General features: G+C 46.9%; 2 protein-coding genes across 3 annotated transcripts; one reads left to right on the forward strand and one right to left on the reverse strand.

The window, feature by feature from the left end:
• Positions 1 to 12,175: 12,175 nt before the first annotated feature.
• LOC120704591 (ACT domain-containing protein ACR3-like) lies at positions 12,176 to 15,123 on the forward strand. 2 transcript variants are annotated; one of them, XM_039989047.1, is made up of 7 exons: positions 12,176 to 12,620; positions 12,847 to 12,933; positions 13,038 to 13,083; positions 13,214 to 13,328; positions 13,434 to 13,501; positions 13,605 to 14,369; positions 14,472 to 15,123. In XM_039989047.1, exons 2-7 carry the CDS (start codon positions 12,875 to 12,877, stop codon positions 14,802 to 14,804), a joined length of 1,386 nt encoding a protein of 461 aa, XP_039844981.1. In that variant the 5' UTR covers positions 12,176 to 12,620; positions 12,847 to 12,874; the 3' UTR covers positions 14,805 to 15,123. The 2 variants fall into 2 exon arrangements, with proteins under 2 accessions (XP_039844981.1, XP_039844987.1); XM_039989053.1 differs by having other exon boundaries at positions 12,180 to 12,620; positions 13,038 to 13,126.
• A 185-nt stretch (positions 15,124 to 15,308) lies between these two features.
• On the reverse strand, positions 15,309 to 18,442 carry LOC120704601 (chaperone protein dnaJ 10-like). The gene is made up of 10 exons (XM_039989061.1): positions 17,739 to 18,442; positions 17,531 to 17,590; positions 17,337 to 17,419; positions 17,005 to 17,158; positions 16,775 to 16,904; positions 16,534 to 16,692; positions 16,275 to 16,453; positions 16,041 to 16,121; positions 15,791 to 15,937; positions 15,309 to 15,700 (listed from the first exon to the last, which is right to left on the reverse strand). Exons 1-10 carry the CDS (start codon positions 17,823 to 17,825, stop codon positions 15,626 to 15,628), a joined length of 1,155 nt encoding a protein of 384 aa, XP_039844995.1. The 5' UTR covers positions 17,826 to 18,442; the 3' UTR covers positions 15,309 to 15,625.
• Between the last annotated feature and the right edge of the window lie 210 nt (positions 18,443 to 18,652).

Below are 18,652 nucleotides of genomic sequence, written 5' to 3' on the forward strand. Positions count from 1 at the left end.
GGAAGTGCAGTAGACGATACCACAAAAAGGACAAGCAGGGCAGGCACAAAGTCACGCTTAGATGGGCACGAACATGATGCAATGCAATGCGCTATGATTTAGAAGAAAGACATGACTGGGCAATCATTTATCGAGTAAGCACCGCATACACACTCAAAAGGCAAACTGGATTGGTGCTACAACACGAGAGTTCATTCAATTTATTTTAGCCCGAAGTGTTTCCTTCCAAAAACCATTAGTAAATTCATTTAGAAAAGTCAAGTTATAAATCAAGAAGGATTAACTATAGATTTTATTTAACTCAACAAGCAAACATAAGCAAGATGAATAAACACAAACCATATTCTGGTCCTAAAAGGGTTAACAAGATTTACACAGGAACAAGAATTTGCTACCGAAATTAACATGTAGGGAAGCACCTCTTAGCAACACACAAAATGAAAACCATATCTAGGAACCAAACAAATGCAACAACTTGACATGCAGCAAGGATCTAATAGCACAGATTAACTCGCATGATAAAAATACTGCTAAGGAGTGTAAAAACAATTTACCAACATTTATTGCTAACATAAAGTATTTATTTTAGCCTCAACAAGACAAACTGAACAAAAATAGATTTTCAAACATGTACATAACTTCTAGTTCTGAATTTTTACAGTGAACTAAACATGCAAAGAGTAAGCTATTGCATAAATTCCATAATTTTTTAACATCCATAACTATAGATATTAAATAGAAAAGCGTAAACAAGCATTAACCATGATTAAATCTATACATCATAAAAACATTAAACAAACAGCAGGTTAAATATTTTTCCTAAGCTCTACATACCAAAACAAAGCTAACCCAACTAGTTTTACATTTTTACCATTTTTCTACTATTTACTATGCATTTTCAAAGCTTGCAACTACTTAAAATAACATTTAAACTAGAACAAAAACTATTTAGAAACTGAAGATCAACCTGTAAGGAAAGTTTTAGATCTTAGAGCAAGGAATCCAAGAAATTGTAGTTTGCATTTTTCTTATTTTTCTACGATTTACTATGATTTTCCAAAGTTTGCAGCTAAAAAATCAAAAAGGTCCAGCACGACACTATTCATCTGAGTCACAGACTTCGCAGAAAACCCCCTGGAAAAGTTCTAATTCTCGCACAAGGTCCCTGGTCGCGATTTTTGGTACAGAGGAGGCTCAGGGAGCTCGATTCCGGCAATGGGGTGCTTCCCGGCGGCGAGGGAGGGGTGTAGGAGCTAGAGGGGGTCGGGGGATACCTCATGGTACCCTCGGTGCGGGCTGGGAACGCCGGAGGCGGCGGCTCCACGAGCTCCAGCGGCCGGCGATGGCGGTGCTCGACGGCGGTGCTCGACGACGGCGGCGCTCCGACGGGCAAGGGGTGGCGGGCTTGGGCCGGTGAGCACCGCGGGGATGCAGGGATCCCGTTCCCGGGCTCCGTTGGGGCAGGAGGAGGCCGGAGGGTGGGGCTCTGCGGGAGCAGGCAGCCGGCGGCGGCTCTATGCCGCGGCGGCGTCACTCCGGCGGCGAAGGGGTGGTGCGGCCAGGTTTGGGAGGTCTGTTGGGAGGCGGTGGTTGTGATGGGATGCTTGATTTGGGAAAGGAGAGGGCGGTGGCGCGGGGCACCGTGGTGGCCGTGGGCGGCAGCGCCATTGGTGCGACGGCGAGCTCGCTCGCGAGCTGCAGAGGGCAGGGTTGCTCGAGCTCTGTCTCTAGCGCGAGGAGGAGAGGAGAAACTCGAATTGGCTTGGGAGAGGATGAGGACGGCTTGAGCAGCTACGAGGCAACGACGCGGCGGATGAGCACGGCGATGGCGTGCAGTGGCATGGCGAGCAGGGGCGCGTGGCAGACGTGTGGGGTGCTAGGGGCGGTTTTGGGCGAATACCAGGGGCGCGAAGGCAGGTTTGGACGGGGGCGCAGCGCGTGGCTGGCCAGAGGACGGGGCGCCGTCCCCAACGTTCGCCGGCGTGCAACGCCGTCACGACGAGAAAAGGAGAGATGGTGGTGATGGCAGTTTCGTAAATAACTCAAAGTTTCAAAGTCCACTTTGTAAACTCGGCTTTTCTCCATCTTCATGGCCTTAAATGAAAAACTTTTGAATACCAAACTTGCTTAAAATTTTGAGATCTACAACTTTCATTTTAGGCACATTTTCATTTGAACAATGGTTTGAAAGATAAAATTTAAAACTTGAGTGCATTTGAAAATGTCCTATACGCTTCGTAATTCAACATTTTCTCCCACTTTTGTGTGGCAACTCGGTAAATTTTGAACACGAAAGTTGTTCATCGTTCGAAAACCTATAACATTGATTCTGGGCAAAAGTCCATTTAAGCAACGGTTTGAAATTTATTTTTAAACCTGTTTGTTACAATTTGAAATATAAATTAAACGTTTAAAAATTGTAATTTGAAGAACTTGTCATTTCATGTGTTAAAGTACTAACAAACTTTATTGAAAGCCTTTACATGATTAACATTAGCACTAATCGTCATGTTAAACATATGATTAACCCTAATTACAGGTGATTAACACCTGCGTGTTACAATGGACCTGGAAATGCAATTTCGAAGTTGATGGACCTAAGTGACACCCTCTTACAAGTGGATGGACCTCTAGTGCATTTTACTCTTTTAAATATCATTAGTCTTTTAAATATCATTAGTAAGCATAGAAATTTTCGCTATGCTAAACAACCAAACAACACAATAAAGTATGTGCAGGCTCAATTCCAATATCTTCTTAAACTACCTTGTGTTCTTCTACGTCTCTCTCTCCACATTCACTCACATAGCAACACAAGCAATCAAACAAGAAGGATACTGCTATTCTCGTCTTAAAAGACGAGCATTCGGAAAATAGAGCACATACGGATTGTGTTTAGTTTCTCCAAACTTTCCAAACTTTTCGTTACATCGAAATCACATCGAAACATTAAATATAGCAAATGACGCATGTATGGAACACTAAATGTGGGTAAACAAAACAACTTATTGCACAATTTGGATGTACGTTGCGAGATGAATCTTTTGAGCCAAGTTAGCCCATGGTAGGATAATATTTACCACATACAAATAAAAAGTGCTACAGTACTTTTCAGCTTCACTTTTCGCAAACTTTTCGCATCTAAGGCCTTGTTTAGTTCAAGCGCAAATTTTTTTTGTGTTGGAATCTTATTAATTTGAAGTACTAAATGAAGTCTATTTATAAAACTTTTTGCACAGATGGGTTGTAAATCGCGAGACGAATCTAATGATGCTAATTAATCCATGATTAATCAATAATTAACAGGTGATTACTGTAGCATCACTGTTGCAAATCATAGATTAAGTAGGCTCATTAGATTCGTCTCGCGATTTACAGCCCATCTATGCAAAAAGTTTTGTAAATAGAATTAATTTAGTACTCTATACATGTGTCAAAATATTCGATGTGACGGTTTTTTTGCGTTTACAGGGTTTATGGGGTGGGAACTAAACGGGGCCTAAACACAGCCACCGAGGAGTAGCAAGGTATTCTCTGAATCCTAGAAACTTTTGGAAGTACCTCAACGGTGGCCACTCCTTTTGGTCCAATGATTGGTCATGACGCCATTGGCCCCCAGACAACAACAAGTTCAATCAAAGTTGCAAAGTTGCAACAGTGATGCTATAGTAATCATTCGTTAATTATGAATTAATTATCATCATTAGATTCGTCTCGTGATTTACAACTCATTTGTGCAAAAAAATTGTAAATAGACTTCATTTAGTACTTTAAATTAGGAAGATTCTTTCGCAAATTTTTTTTTGCAATTGAACTAAACAGGGCCTCAATGGCTCGGACAGTCTCTGAATCTATTGATATCCTGCCTGTCTATCTTGGCAGCTCGCCAGAACACCCTCGGCACTGAAGCTGATGCAGAGACCATCTTGATGCAAAATTCAGAGGCAAGCCAAGTCTCATCACGAAGACGCAGAGATTTGACGCATACGCTACAAATGTCCGCGTGTGCTGAAGTAATATTCAGCAACAGCATGACGCCCCCTGCACTTTGTCTGGGCATGCGGCCAGCATATGGGAGCCTGACTGAACTGTTCGGCCTGGCCTGAAGCTAGCAGGCCCACAACAGCTCATCAGCTAGTAGCCAAACCGCAGATCGATCAGTACGAATCGAAGGCGAGGGATCTTCTTGTGCTCCGTCTGCTCGCCGATCAGAGCCGCTGTCGCCGCACGGCCATCAGGAGGCGCCATCAGGCAACCAAGGCATCTGCATCGGGTGTTCTTGGGCTATCATGATCTGCCTGCTACAACAACGAAACGATGCCATATATATGGTCTTGCAATTCTCAACAAAGAGACAGAGTTCATTTTTTTTTTGGCAACGCCAAGTCCGCTTTGTGGCCTCCAGATGGGGCCAGACAGTGGCCCAATGTTGGCGAGGAGGAGGGCCCCTTGTGTCGCGTGCGATGGCGATGGAAAGGGGGAGGAGGGCGATCAGGGCGAGGCGAAAAGGAGAGGAGGAGGTTCAGTGGCGTTCCGAGGCAGGGGCTAGCAGGCGGCTAGCTACGTCCCAAAGCTTGGCGCCGCTGGTGTGCTGCTGCGTCATCCCCCATTTTGTCCTTGCTCCAGCAGTATATGCAACGAGCCCAGGTCCGGGCATCTCACAAGTCACACGTAGTACTTGCCTACTACTTGGTAAGATGAAGTCTGACGAAGCACCAACCAGCTACATGTTTCAGGAGGCATTGATCTTGTCCCGAAGGACCGGGCATGTGTCAGGTTAAACCCTTTCACGCCTACACCATGGCACCATTGCCGGAGCCAAAAGGAAGATGTGACGTGCAGTCGTGGAGAGGATTCGAATGGAGAAAACAGATTTGCGCAGGAAGCTCTGACTGAAGTACAATGCCTGAATAAACGACAATTTTTCCTTCGGGTCTATCTTCTTCTTCTTCTTCTTCTTTTCATGGAGAAATGCACAGGTGCTTCTTGAAAAGAAAGAGAAAGTGCGTCTGTGCGTGAGCCTAATCTTTGGTAAAGGTGTGCAGAAGACCATGGCTTATTGTCTCAATTGTCCAGATAAGTTTCACAAGATTTATATTGAAGAAAAAAAGTTCCGCTCGCTAAAGCCTATCTGAATATATAGTGCACAAGTGGATGGTCATGCATCAAGGGCACCGGGGGCGCATGATCTGTACTGGAGAATGGCGATGGAATCCGAATCCTTCACATCGGTCCACATCTATCTGGACCTTACCATGTCATAAATATAATCCTGCTCCATGCACGCATCTCTTGTGCCCTGTACTTGATTCTGACCACAACACAAGTTGTGCTGATCTTGCCAGCGCCAGGTAGACCTCTCTTGCATTTTATGTTCTTTCACTACTGTATCAGCTGCTGGGACGACGTACACGCATGACCTTTATATTCTTTTCGAGAGAAAAAAGAACTAGGGCACAAACAAAGTTGACTTCAAAATCATTCTCAGGGCATTGTTCTCTCATGAATCTTGCCCTATGTCAGCCATGGAATAATCCATCTCTATTGTGTCCATACATTTCTCTTTTGCGACACAACAAGCTAATTTAGAATGCATACCCTGTCTTGTTTTCAGAGATGCTTACCCTACCAGGCTAATAGTGACAGGCGCACTAGCTCAAATTTGCAAAAAAAGGGGGTTCATTTCGTAGCTTGAATTTTGTGTGCCATTCACGTATTTTAGTCACTCCATCTGGCATCATATATATAAGATGAGCTAGGATCGTGACATTCAATTCGCCGCAAAAAGAAGCCACATATTAGTCCCATTCAGTTCGCCGCAAAAAGGAGCTAGGAAAGAACCCATGGAGCAAAAATAAAGTTTTTTATACATTTACCGTGGAATTTTGTATTCAGTAGTTTGATTAAAACTTAAAAATATTAAATAACTAGCAAGGTGGCCCGCGCAAATAGTGCGGGTACCTAGTTCTTTTATTACAAAATTTAGTTTTTTTACTCCAAATTAAAAGATGCGAATAATTTTATTTAGACATGCTATTATAACTGTTGTCCTAAAAAGTACAACCAACGGTGCCATCTATATAGTTTTTTCATTGTTTTTTGGAACCAGCTTATTAGGAGAGAAATGAGTATCTTGTATAGAAACACATCTTTTGTATTTACTAAATGTCAATAAATATTTAAATATTTATTTGTGATATGAATATTTTTTATTTTTTGCTGGTGATATATGATTTTTGTCTCGAGTACGTATTTTAGATACAATGCATGATAAATTATTACTGACTTTTAGAAAAAAAGATATAGGTGTGTTGTTCAATATATACCACTAGAAGTAACAATATACTTTATTTTCATTGTCCTCCAATCACCCTATATGCATGCTGCTCCTGTATAGGTATAGCTATACGCCTATACCACGGTCATTGAATATGGACCCCTGACCGTGCATGTAGTTTCATCTGGTCAAACACTACCTATGGCTTGCTACATACTGCGTGCATGTCAAACATCAATTTCTCTAGATGTTTTCTTCTAAATCGCATCAATACTCTAGCGTGATTGCATCATCTTTCTTTCTCTCCTAAATTGTTCAGCTCTCAGCCATTGACAAATCACAATGCTTATTATTGTCGCTAGTGGTGATCATCATGCTTTGTAATAGCAACAATGTAGTCCGCCTAGGGTAATACTCAACCCGGTGAATGGGTTGAGATCATATCGTGCCTATGACATGGCTGCACCATTGTGCTATCATTGACATGTCGCTAATTTTCATACCCGTGTTATTGTTGCACTTTTAAAGTCTAGAGATTCTTATTGGCTCATTGATTTCTAGATTGAAATTGCTTCTTTGGAATGCGACTCTTCTCCGTATGCTGTTATTTGGCTAATAAATATTTTTGGGGCTAACAAAACACTACTTTTTTTCTATGGTAGTCATTATCCGGCCATCTTGGGATCTGACCCATGCTATCTTTTTCTCTATTTTCTTTTTATCGTAGTTCCATATACGTTGCTTCTATTATAAGTTGTGCTTTTCTCTATGGCCAACACACTAATGCAGTCATGCCTCCAAATGTTATTTCACAATATATATTGTACAACTTGGCAAATGTTTTCCTCCATTGCACATCCATAGTGCAGGGACAGACATCCTATATAGGCTCTAGCTAGTGTAAAAAATAATTGAAACATTTTAGTTCGAAGATATGGCAATAAGCAATTTTTCACAATGTTTAAGCTTCAATTCCAGAAATCATATGCCCTTGAGGTGTGCCTCCTAGGATAGCGAAAACTGTAATTAAGTATTCCTTGTCATAGGAAGCATATGTGCCATAAACATCAGTTAAAATCATGATTCGAGCATGTGAACCATCATTGCATCAAGGTGATCTGCACTGAAGCTATCCATATAATTAGCTAGTTTGTAAGTTGTGCACTTGTAAGTACAATATGTGTTGCCTTCCATAAGTGCTTTCTAGTGATCCACGTTTGTTGTAACAAAAATTGCTAGAATAGTCTGATTTTCTCTCAGAAACATGCTATTGATCCAATCCGCCTAGCACCGCAAGAGTCTGGTTTTCTCTCGGCTAGTTAAAGCCTTGGTCAAGCGCAGCTTTGCATGTTAGTGTTGCTAGTCACATCCTGCAATTCCTTTTTGGTACCATGCTATTGCTATGCCTAATCGAACATGGAGCTCTCACTACACCACAACCAAAATTAACGTCAGAGCATCATTCAACAAATTATTATGGCAAGCTATTAGTTGTAATTCGGTTCGTTGAATTACTGACTCTTAGTGAAAATGTATAAGTGTGCGGTTGTGGTGTAGTAACCTCTTGCTCGCGAGGCAGCGCCATAGCGGCCACAATTCAATTTGGATGTTTGGTTCTTTGTACAAAATTCTAAGTTCAATTATTTGATGGGGTTTGTTTATGCAATGAAATGCATTTGCTTTTTCTCTTGTCTTACTCTTCTTTTCTCCTTGCAACTTTTGAGCCATGTAGTGGATGCTTTGTACTGCACGCGCTTTGTTCTTATTATTTTAGTGCACCAGCAAGATGATGCGACCGAATTAAACTTCTTCATCATTATGCTTGATCACAATGTTAAAAAAGGATTATCGATAGACAGAAATATTTTTGGTTATCGTGGGAACTTAAAAATCTAGGTCCAGCAAGACACTTTTTAATTTAGCAAAGGAAAAAATATATTTTTTAAATAAAATGAATTTATATATGTATTTATTAGGTGCTGCTTTCTTTTTTTGTGTCGTCACCATCTATGGAGTCCTCTTCATGGTCGGACTCATAGCTGTTTCCTCTGAGATCTTCCACGATAGAAAAAAAACTTGTACTTAAGAACCTAGAGGCCTTACATAGGCAACGGCAGACAACAGAGATAAGGGTGTGACCCATGCGTTGAGCATAGCCGTTCCGTTGCAACTGCAACCACCTCAAGAGAGAAGCCAGGGATATCTCTAGTTTGTTCGGCAGTGACATCTGGACTTTAGGCTTGTTTGTTGGCCCACACATATTTTCACTGAACTTTAGGGTTGTTGGTTGGCGGAATAATCTCCACTTGTGCTCACACGTATTTTGGAAAACAAAACTTACATGCATGTCCGTCTCGTATTATTAGTCCCTTGTACATACGATAAGCTAAGTCATGCAGAACTTTGTTTTCCGTTCTTGGCTTCTTGTCTAAATTTCAAATATAGTTGTTTATTTATTTATCATATTTGATATTTGACATGACGTATTGGATATGGAATCTTCAGTCTAGCCTAAACCGTTAGATCTTCATAAAATCCAACGGTGTATATCTTTCTCTTTTTTTGATTAACGTGAGAATTTCTAGACTCTCTCGGCGAACATTGTGACTTCTTTTAACACTATTGTATTAAGATAATAGATACCAGGATAATAAATGCAGTCACCCCGAGCATACTTATATTTGGAAACCAAATATAAAAATTGAATTTCACCAAATACGTGAGAACTATCAGAGTAAACCTAGCTATAATACTTTATGACTTGTCCTTATAATAGGGGGCTCCTATATGACTTCCGGAAAATGTATAAACTATGTATCTATAAAGCCCATTAGACCCAAAATAGATTCAATATTTTAGGAAAAATAGTTCAACATTTGAAATAGTAGATTTAACATATTTCAAAAACACACACATCAACATATTGAAAAATACTACCTTCAACATTTTTTACAAACCATTTCAATATCTCAAAATTAAAGAATATATTCAACATTTATCAAAATCTAGATTAATATTTTTTTCTTCAATTCGACTTCTTCTCCGGCAATGGCGGCGAGCGGTGCGCGGCCGAAGGCACTGGCGGTGGGGCCCGCCCTGCAGCGGCAGGCCCGGTGGGGAGCACGTGGGGTGGGCGCAGCCGCGCGCGACAGTGGGATGCTGGGTGGGGACGCGGCACGCGGTGGGGCAGGGGTGCGGAGGGGCGGTCGGAGCAGGAAGACGAGGGAGCGGAGGGGTGGCTAGAGGATGGAGATGAGATGGTGGTCTAGATAAAAAAAATTGCGAATTGCACGACTAGGGGAAGGGAGAGAAATTGTTTGTTTATCTTCCCTTTTTCTCAAACAGTGGAAAGTGGGAAAAAAAATTTCTGGAAGATGTATATGATTCCTGTACAATAGATAGAGCAAATGAGAGGAAAAAACTTGTGAGTTTAGCTGGTGAATTACTTGGCAATAAGACATGATGATATAGCACGGGATCATGGGCGGATTTAAGGGGGGCTAGGGGGCTCTAACCCCCCTACTGCCCAAAACCTCCATTGAAATTAAAGGAGAAATATGAGAGAAAAAGAGAAAAAAAGGTGAAGAAATGAGTGGAGATAGAGAGGAGGAAGAACCAAGCCTCCCCTAAGTTGAAACTCTGCGTCCGCCACTACACGGGATATCAAAATAAACACAGCTACGGTACGACATACTATAAGTTGTTTTTGCTTGCCGTGTAATCACATATGACGTGTTTTTGCCGGGAAATCTTCTTGCCGTGTAGGAGTGCAATGTATATGCGCAAAAAACCGTAGTTTTTGCACATTACACCCGCATCCCCAGCTATGCAGATACAGCATTTCTAGTTGCTTTTTGTTACAAACATGTATAGCATATATATCTTGCAGATTTGGGTTGCCACGACGACAACCACATCTTGCTTACTTGTAACATCTATCAACATCCTGCCGCGGGCGTTGTGATTACCTGGCACTACTGCTTGTCGTAGACTCCCTACAACTTTTTTCGCGCATGCAATGCAATGCAATGCCGCACCAACGACGGTTGTTTCTTTCCTCTAAATTTGGGAGAGTGCCATATGAGCACCGGTAATAAATAAGGGCATGCATGCCCGGCACCTACCATTTTCAAGCAGTGATGGATCCAGGACAATTGTTAGAGGGACTTTCTTCCATCACTAGACAACTTCAGTCTCTAGCAGTGCATCTATGAAAAAATTATAGGAAAGCTTAGAGGGGGCTCCATGGGTCCAGTGGCGGTAGGGGGGGCTAGAGACCCTCCCGCTAGATTCATCCCTATTTTCAAGATCTGTCTCCAAGAGATATACCATTACAGAAATATGCTAACTTTTTTTGGTATTGCTTGTTACGAACGGAGAACATTTCAAAATATCTTGTGGATTCGGGATGCTAGGATTGAGATAGCCACATCATAATTAGTTGTAGTATCTAGAAAAACCGCATTTGAACGTCGTCGTGGTTATCTGGCATCCGTTGTCGCACAGCACCTACAGCTTTTTGTCGCTCGTGCAACACTGCGAAAATCTTGAAAGAGTTAGTTTGTCACAAACGCGAGAACCGTGTGATCACACCTTGCGGATCTAGGATGTCAGATCGACGACAACCACGTCACACGTAGTTGTACAATCTACCAACACCATGCCGCGGACGCTATGGTTACCTGGCACCGCTTGTCGCACACCACCTACCGCTTTTTATCTCCCGTGCACCGCCGCGCCAACGGTTTTGTTTCCTTCCTGCGAGGAGTGAGGGTGGTGAGGTGCTTGTGTGCCTAGATCTAGCATTTAGAGGGCCTATATAACGCTTCTCCTCTCTGGAGAGAGAGGCGTCAAGTGGCGGCGTATGCAGAGGTGGTGACCGGTGAGTGACTCTGGCCCGCCCTCCTGCGTCGTCTGAATGCAAGTTGCTACGAGTAGGAGGCGGCGCGAGCGCGAGGCCCCATCTTGCTGCGCCTCCGTTGCGCCCACCCATATCTCCCTCCCTTTCACCATTATTCCTTTTCTCGATTTGATTCTCCCTCCCCTGGCGTCCCTTCCCTCCCTCCTCTGCCCCCCGTTCAAGCAAATGCTCGCTCGTGCCGTCGTCGTACTATTTGGCATAGACCGATCTGCCCCCCGTTTTTTAGCTCCAACCCAACAGATTTTTAGAGAGAGAGAGGACGGCGAAGGGCAACCCGATAAAGATGGCGCGGCAAGTGCAGCGTCCACCACCCGCGCCGCACAAGAGCAGGGCGGACGGGCAGAGGTGGCCGGTGGCGGCGGCGGCGGCTAGCACCTAGCACAGCATAGGCGATACTAGGTGTGAACAGGCGGCCGGCGGCGGCAGCATCGTCATCCGACGGCCGCGGGGTAGGACGGTCCCGCCACCTCCCTCCACCTCCATCTCGCGGGGTGGGCCCATCCCCCGATTCCCCGACGGCGAACGCCGCCAGCCAGAGCCAGGGGGGCCGCTGCACTCGGCACTTCTCTGTAGCCGAAGAGATCATCTCTGCCTTGCCCACGGTCGCTACTCGCTAGCTGCCATTCCCAGATGGGTTTGCCACCGCACCTCCCTCCTGCCCTCTTGGCCGTCGCCGTCCATGTGTCCTCCCCTTCCTGCCAAGTGCTGCCGTTCCTGTACGCAGTCCAGAAATGGACCGAGAACGGTTTGCCAGGAATGGACAAGTTCTGGACGCGTACGGTCAAGAAAGACGTGCCAGTATTACGCGGCTGCTTCTGCAAGCCAGTGGCCACCCACAGGTCAGGTACCGCTGCCTCTGCCCCCTCTGATCTGAGGCTCCTACGATTCCGCCCGCACCTCAGTCCCCGGCCGCATCGACGGCTAGCCGGAGCAGCAGCGAATCCTTGATCTCCCCCCCCCCCCCCCCGACCCCGGGCGCGCCCGACGGAACCGCGCCTGTCCCCGCCCGGCCCAAAGGCATTTCCTTTTCGCGGCGCGCCCGGTCACCCCTGACGTGGGGCTCGCGATTCCTCGCTCGGTGCCTATTCCGCGGTGGCCACCGGCAGTGGGCAGCCCCACTCCGGGATTGGATCCCGGTCGCCGCCAATAATTCGCCCGGTCCGGTCCGGCCGGCGCCGTTGTTCGTGCGGCTAGGCTACCCGCCGGCCTGGATCCCAGCGTCTATCGCGAAGCGTGGCCACATGCGCGCGCATATATTATCTGCCACTTTGCTCGGCTCGGATTCGTTCCAACCGGAGATCTTCGCTGTTGTGACCTCCGAGATGATCGGCAGCTGCTAACAATGGCTTTATTTCAGGCGCTGCAGCTCGGGGTTGGCGTTTAACTCAAGCTCCGGCTACTGAAACAAGAATCTAGCGAAAGGTACGCTTGTTATCTCCTTCTCCCCTCCGCAATGATTGCACCGGCAGCCTTCTTTGCTGAGAAATTTCGCCATGGTTGATTCTCCGATCCGTTGGATGATTGGACGGGAGCTTCTGCTCTCGATGATTATATTGGGGAATATCTCACGCGTGGTTCGCATCGCCGATTACATGTAGAGATTGGGAGCCTGGCGTTGCCGCTCATGTGTGTGTTTGTCTGTGTTCAGTGGAAAGGGTTTCGACGACTCCGCGAGGATGCTGCCCTACTTCGATCCGGAGTACGAGAACTTCAACCAGCGCATCAACCCTCCAAGGTCAGGCTTCCACTCTCAGCTGCAGAGAAATTCTCAACCCATGGTCCAATCTTTCAGTACTCGTTTGCTGCTTCGTGTACTTAGACAGAGTGATAAATTTGCAGGGTGTGCATCGACAACACCACTTGCAGTGACTGCACCTTGGTGAAGGTAGGAGGCGTTCCCGATCTCTTCTGCTGCACTGACAGATCACGTACGGGGGAGGGGGGCACTGTTCCATATATAGAACCATTCGACCTTAGTATTTATCTAGCTCTTTCGGATCGCCTCCGGGTTGCAGGTTGACAGCATGAACAAGAATGGCATTCTGCTGGAGGTGCTGCAGGTCCTCAGTGACCTCGACCTCCACATCTTCAAGGCCTACATCACCTCCGATGGCGGGTGGTTCATGGACGGTAAGATTAAGATAATATATGCTGCCTCCCGTCATACCATCTGTTGCAACTCATTTCGTTCAGGAGGCTGACGAATCCTATGTACCATGTTGCAACTTGATGCAGTGTTTCATGTCGTCGATAAGCAAGGACAGAAGGTTACTGATGACAAGACCATCAAGTACATTGAGAAGGTTGGGAAATTTTACAATGATTTTGTATCATTGGAATTTAGTAGTTGGCAAAGTCCAGAGAATGAACTGAAGAAGACTGTTACTTCTCCCCTTTGTCGATCAGGCTTTAGGTCCAGAGAGCAATCTGCTGGGCGCAAAAGGCAGCAACTCGCCGGGGAGATCTGTCGGCCTGCACTCCATCGGCGACCACACCGCCATCGAGCTCAAGGGCCCCGACCGTACGGGCCTCCTCTCGGAGATCTTCGCCGTGCTCGCCGACCTCCAGTGCAACGTGCTGGCCGCCGAGGTGTGGACGCACCGGATGCGCGTCGCCTGCGTGGTGTACGTGAACGACGTGGCCACGGGGCAGGCCATCGACGACCCCAGCCGCGTGTCGCGGATCGAGACCCGGCTGCGGCAAGTGCTCCGCGGCTACGGCCACGGCGGCGGCGGCGGCGGCGGTGACGACGGCTGCCGGGGCGCGCTCGCCAGCTTCGCGGTCGGGTCGGCGCCGCACCACGTGGACCGGCGGCTGCACCAGCTCATGCACGCCGACGTGGACGCGGACGGCGACGGCGGCGACGGCGCGCCGGCGACCGGTGGCGGCGAGGGCGGCAGCCGGCCGGTAGTGACGGTGGAGCACTGCGAGGAGAAGTCCTACTCGGTGGTGAACGTCCGGTGCCGCGACCGGTCCAAGCTGCTGTTCGACATCGTGTGCACGCTCACGGACATGCAGTACGTCGTGTTCCACGCCGCCGTCTCGTCGGAGGCCAACTTCGGCATCCAGGAGCTCTACATCCGCCGCAAGGACGGCAAAACGCTTCAGAGAGACGAAGCGGAGAGGGTGATCAGGTGCCTCGAAGCGGCCATCTCCAGACGAGTGTCCGAGGTGCCTGCAGCCTGCCTGATTCTTCTACCTCCTGCTGCTCATCTGATCTGATTCCACCGCAACATCTTTTTCTGTCGCTAGCTGACGCCGCCATGGATGCAGGGCTTCACGCTGGAGCTGTGCGGCAGGGACCGGGTGGGCCTGCTGTCGGACGTGACGAGGGTGCTCCGGGAGCACGGGCTGACGGTGACCCGCGCCGACGTGACGACGGTGGGCGGGCAGGCCACCAACGTGTTCTACGTGCGCAACCCCTCCGGGCAGCCGGTGGACATGAAGACCATCGAGGGGCTCCGGGGGCGGGTCGGCCAGACCGTCATGCTCAACGCCAGGAGCGTCCCCGCCGCTGTCGCCAGGGCGCCGGAGCCGGGATCCGGCGGCATGGCCAGGACCAGCTTCTTCTCCTTCGGCAGCCTCTTCGCCAAGCTCCGGGCCTGATCAAAGTGATTCCGGTGCCGGCTCCAGTTGTGTAATTGGTGTAGGGGTGAACTGAGAACTAGAGTAGTAGTGGAGGGGGAGGGGGAGGGGGAGGGAGAGGCAGAGCAACTGTATGTGGCAGCTGTGGTTGTATAGTTCATAAGGAGCCTCTACCAGACTCTGCAATGCAGGCTGCAGACTGCTTTGTTGAGGTGCGTCAGCGCATTGGGCAACCTGATCATCTGATCTGCATCGTTTTGCATCCAACATCATGTAACCTGTTCAGCTTGTCTCTGATTGATCAACCCCTCAGCTAGCTGGACATTTCAGCATTTCGCTCTCTGCATGACTTCCATCTTCATCCGTGTTTGAAAGGAGCAGTTAAGTCATCATTCTCTAATTCTAAAAAAAAGAGTAAACAGAGCAACTTGCATAATGTTTGCAGATAGAATATGATGCGCCAACAACAGTATTAAATAAAAGTTAACATACCTGAATGTACCATATCATTTTAGGATCAGAAAATGGATTTTTACATAAACTTGTTCTTTTCCCTTTTTTTTGACAACATCAATAACAACAAATTACATAGGCACAACCGCACAACACAACCCAGTTGAATCTATTTCAAAAAAAGGGGGAAGTTGAAGAGCTACTGTTCATGGGAGAGAAAAAGGGAACCCTGGAATCGGAACTGTCATTGTGCTCACCAGAGCTGAAGTAGCATCGACATGTGTATCCTTAAGATAACGTATGATCTGGACTCACATGGTTCTGAATCATATACTTGACAAAAGTCACGAACATTTGAACACATCTATTGGTGTCTGCTTCTTTAGAAATCATTTGCGGGGCTCAAAATCATCGTCAACATCATAAGCAGGGTTGCATAAGCATCTGAACAGCCTTCCGATTCCCTGCACCGCAAACGTACTGACTTCTTACTGAAGATTTCAATTCATAAATCATTGATATGAAACAAATATGCATGGTGATTCAACAATTGCCTGAGTAAATGCAGGAGTTCGATATGGCACCGTCCGAGCTATGTCATCATCTGAACTGTCATCTGAACTGCTGTCATCGTCAAGAACTGTTCGTTTTGATGGCCCTGATAGCCCTGGCCCTGGCCCAGGTAATGCCTCCTTGTCCCTCTATTCATGTTCCATTTGATCAAACATTGAATTTGTAAATGTCAGTTTCACTGGTTAAACTTTAGATGCAGCAGTCAGCACATCGCCATATAAATTAATTTACCTGAAATATTTTCCCAAGAATTTTCAAGGCCGTTGCTCGGGCCTTCAGATCCTCTTTCTTGACATTGTTTTCGTAAAGCACCTAAATAAAAACCTCGTCAAATAAAATGAGATTGATGTGCAGATAGTTTCAACAGATGAAGCTGGAATAGAAAACTACTCGTAGTCCAGACAGTTGTAGGCACTACTTAGTACTTATCATACAGTATGTAATCAGATACCTCAAGATACATACCATTTCACAAACATGCAGGAGAGTCATTTCAATGTCCACAACATTCAGCTTCCACAGTGAGCTCATCATCAGATCCTTGTTCATCCTCATCTGAAAGTCAACATCCTGCTCCGTGGCATTGCCATCCTTGCTACTCTGACGGCAAGCCTCCTCTTGCAACTGTAACAGCTGCAGGGCTCCTGCATTTCTCCTTTTGCCCACATCAGTCAGCAATTTTAATCATCAGAGCACAATCCAGTATGAGAAAAAAGTTTTTCACCTTTTGCTGCTGTGATCTGTGACTTCCATAGGTGGCCCTTGTTCCTGACCCACTCAGCCACGAATGGCACTCCTAGGTACATGGCCTTCTTGCCAAGCTCCTTTGCTGCTTGTCGAGAATATACATATCCGATAGTGCGAAGAATATCCAGTCCAGATGCTGCAAATGGACATTTTTCACAGTGAGTTGAATGCTAGAGAACATAAAAGTACAAATGGTTTAATAGGATCAGAAGACTGACAAGTGCTGGAGAGCCTCTTCGCCTCAGCTTCCGCACGATTAGCAAATCCTTCTTTGTCGCCACGAACATATTGCGAGAGGAATTCCTTGAGGAATCTAGCTAGCTTTTCCTCTCGTTCCCTTTGTACATTCTTGATCACAATAAAAATAGAATGAGACCAACCTCATTACATCAAAATTTGGAGTGCCAAAATATCATTAGTACAGAAATAGCCTGCCTGGTCAACTAACCTTGAGCCTATCCTGAAGCTTTTCGGGGTTGTCGTTGTCGCTTGTCATCTCAGTGGAAGCCATTGTTGCCATTGCAAGATGACCAATATAGTCCTCGAACAGCTCGCTCCCGAAAAGGAGGGTGAAAACAACAGTGCCATCTAGTATGTTGTCCCTGAAATATTTGACAACCGAGATTGATCCACTGTATATGACCATTCTGGAGACATTAGCTTAATTTACTCGACTCTCGGAGTTCTGAAGTTCCAATTGCTGCTGCGTTATACCATCCTCTCATTTTCATTTTTCTTTTTGGAAAAATATAAAATGTCAAGTTGGTACCTAGTACCTACCTGGATACGCTGTTTTTGCCGTAGCCGTCATAGGCCTTCCTCTGCAGAGGGTCGCTCAGAACCTGGTAGGCCTCTCCAAGAGCCTGGGAACCATCCAGAGGGGGGAAAAAATCTCAGCTTGTCAGCACACCACACATTCACTCCGCTAAATCGAGTCGCTGTCCAGCAAGAGTGAATCAAGCTGCAGTGAGGACCTGGAACTTCTCGGCCGCCTGCGGGTCGTTGGGATTCTTGTCTGGATGCACCTGCCTCGCCTGAACATAGAAATGGAATCAAAACACATACGAATAATTTCCCAAACAAGCACGAACCAAAAGGCATTTGCTGTTTCTGATGGGAGGCGAAGCTCAGCAGCAGCAGCAGACGAGCAAGAAAGACGGAGGGAAAGGATTAAGTGGGGACCTTGATGTAGTATGCCTTGCGGATCTCGTCGTCAGATGCGGCGGGGCAGACGCCGAGCACGTCGTAGTACTCCGTCTCCTTCGCCATCGCCGCCGGCGCCGGTGCTGCTCGCTAGCCAAGAACACCTACTACTCCGGAAGCAAGAAGCAGGAGGCCAGCAGCGGGGCATGGACAGAGGAGCGCGGAAAGGAAGGAGGCGAGCTGCGCCAGATGGAAGGAAGAAAAGGCGCACCACTCACTCATTCATGGCGCAGCGCCGGGAAGGAGAGGGAGCCCCGTCCCCACAGGCCCATCTTTCCAGTGATGCGCACGCCGCGGCAGCAGCAGCTAGGCAGGGCAGCGCAGCGCAGCGCGATGTGCGCGGGGCGTGGCGCGGCAGAGCCAGCCGCACAGCCGGCCGCCGCGGAAGAGAATCCCTTAAACTAATGCCTACCTGCAGCGCGCCGGCCGGGCGGCGCGGGGTGGTGGTGGACCTGCAACCGCAAAGGCCTGAACTGACCTCTCTTTTTCCACTCGGATCAGTGGATCAAGAATTCAAGATCGAATGATTACCGCTGCTGCCACTTTTTTTCCATTCCATTTTTCTCTCATCGGCTTTGATTCCCGGTTGATCCTGTTGCTTACCACGCCTTTCTTCATCACTTCTTTGTGGTTTAGTTTTTTTTTCTCTCTGGAAATTGTTTGTTAAGTCCTGTTCTTCACTTTCTGCTGCTGTCTTCCACTTTTGTCTCCCCTTCTCTAGCGGCCGCTGACAGTTGTTATGAATGGGGTGTATGATTGTGGCTTGTGGTCGCCGCATTGTTTGTGCAGCGCCGGGGCAACCGGGCAATATTCATGTTAACGTACAACAGTTCGTATTTATTTGATCAGTTTCAGACTCTGAGATAGGAGATGCTTCAGCTCATAGAAAGAAA

Source organism: Panicum virgatum, chromosome 1K, assembly GCF_016808335.1.
Source record: "Panicum virgatum strain AP13 chromosome 1K, P.virgatum_v5, whole genome shotgun sequence".
NCBI classification, from domain to species: domain Eukaryota; kingdom Viridiplantae; phylum Streptophyta; class Magnoliopsida; order Poales; family Poaceae; genus Panicum; species Panicum virgatum.

Coding starts and splice junctions, on each gene's coding strand:
- LOC120704591 (XM_039989047.1), top strand. CDS start 12,875: ATGCTGCCCTACTTCGATCCGGAGTACGAGAACTTCAACCAGCGCATC. Junction 13,329..13,433: donor TGGCGGGTGGTTCATGGACG/GTAAGATTAAGA, acceptor AACTTGATGCAG/TGTTTCATGTCGTCGATAAG. Junction 13,502..13,604: donor CCATCAAGTACATTGAGAAG/GTTGGGAAATTT, acceptor TTTGTCGATCAG/GCTTTAGGTCCAGAGAGCAA.
- LOC120704601 (XM_039989061.1), bottom strand. CDS start 17,825: ATGGCGAAGGAGACGGAGTACTACGACGTGCTCGGCGTCTGCCCCGCC. Junction 17,159..17,336: donor GGCAAAAACAGCGTATCCAG/GTAGGTACTAGG, acceptor CAAATATTTCAG/GGACAACATACTAGATGGCA. Junction 15,938..16,040: donor TTCTTGGGAAAATATTTCAG/GTAAATTAATTT, acceptor GAACATGAATAG/AGGGACAAGGAGGCATTACC.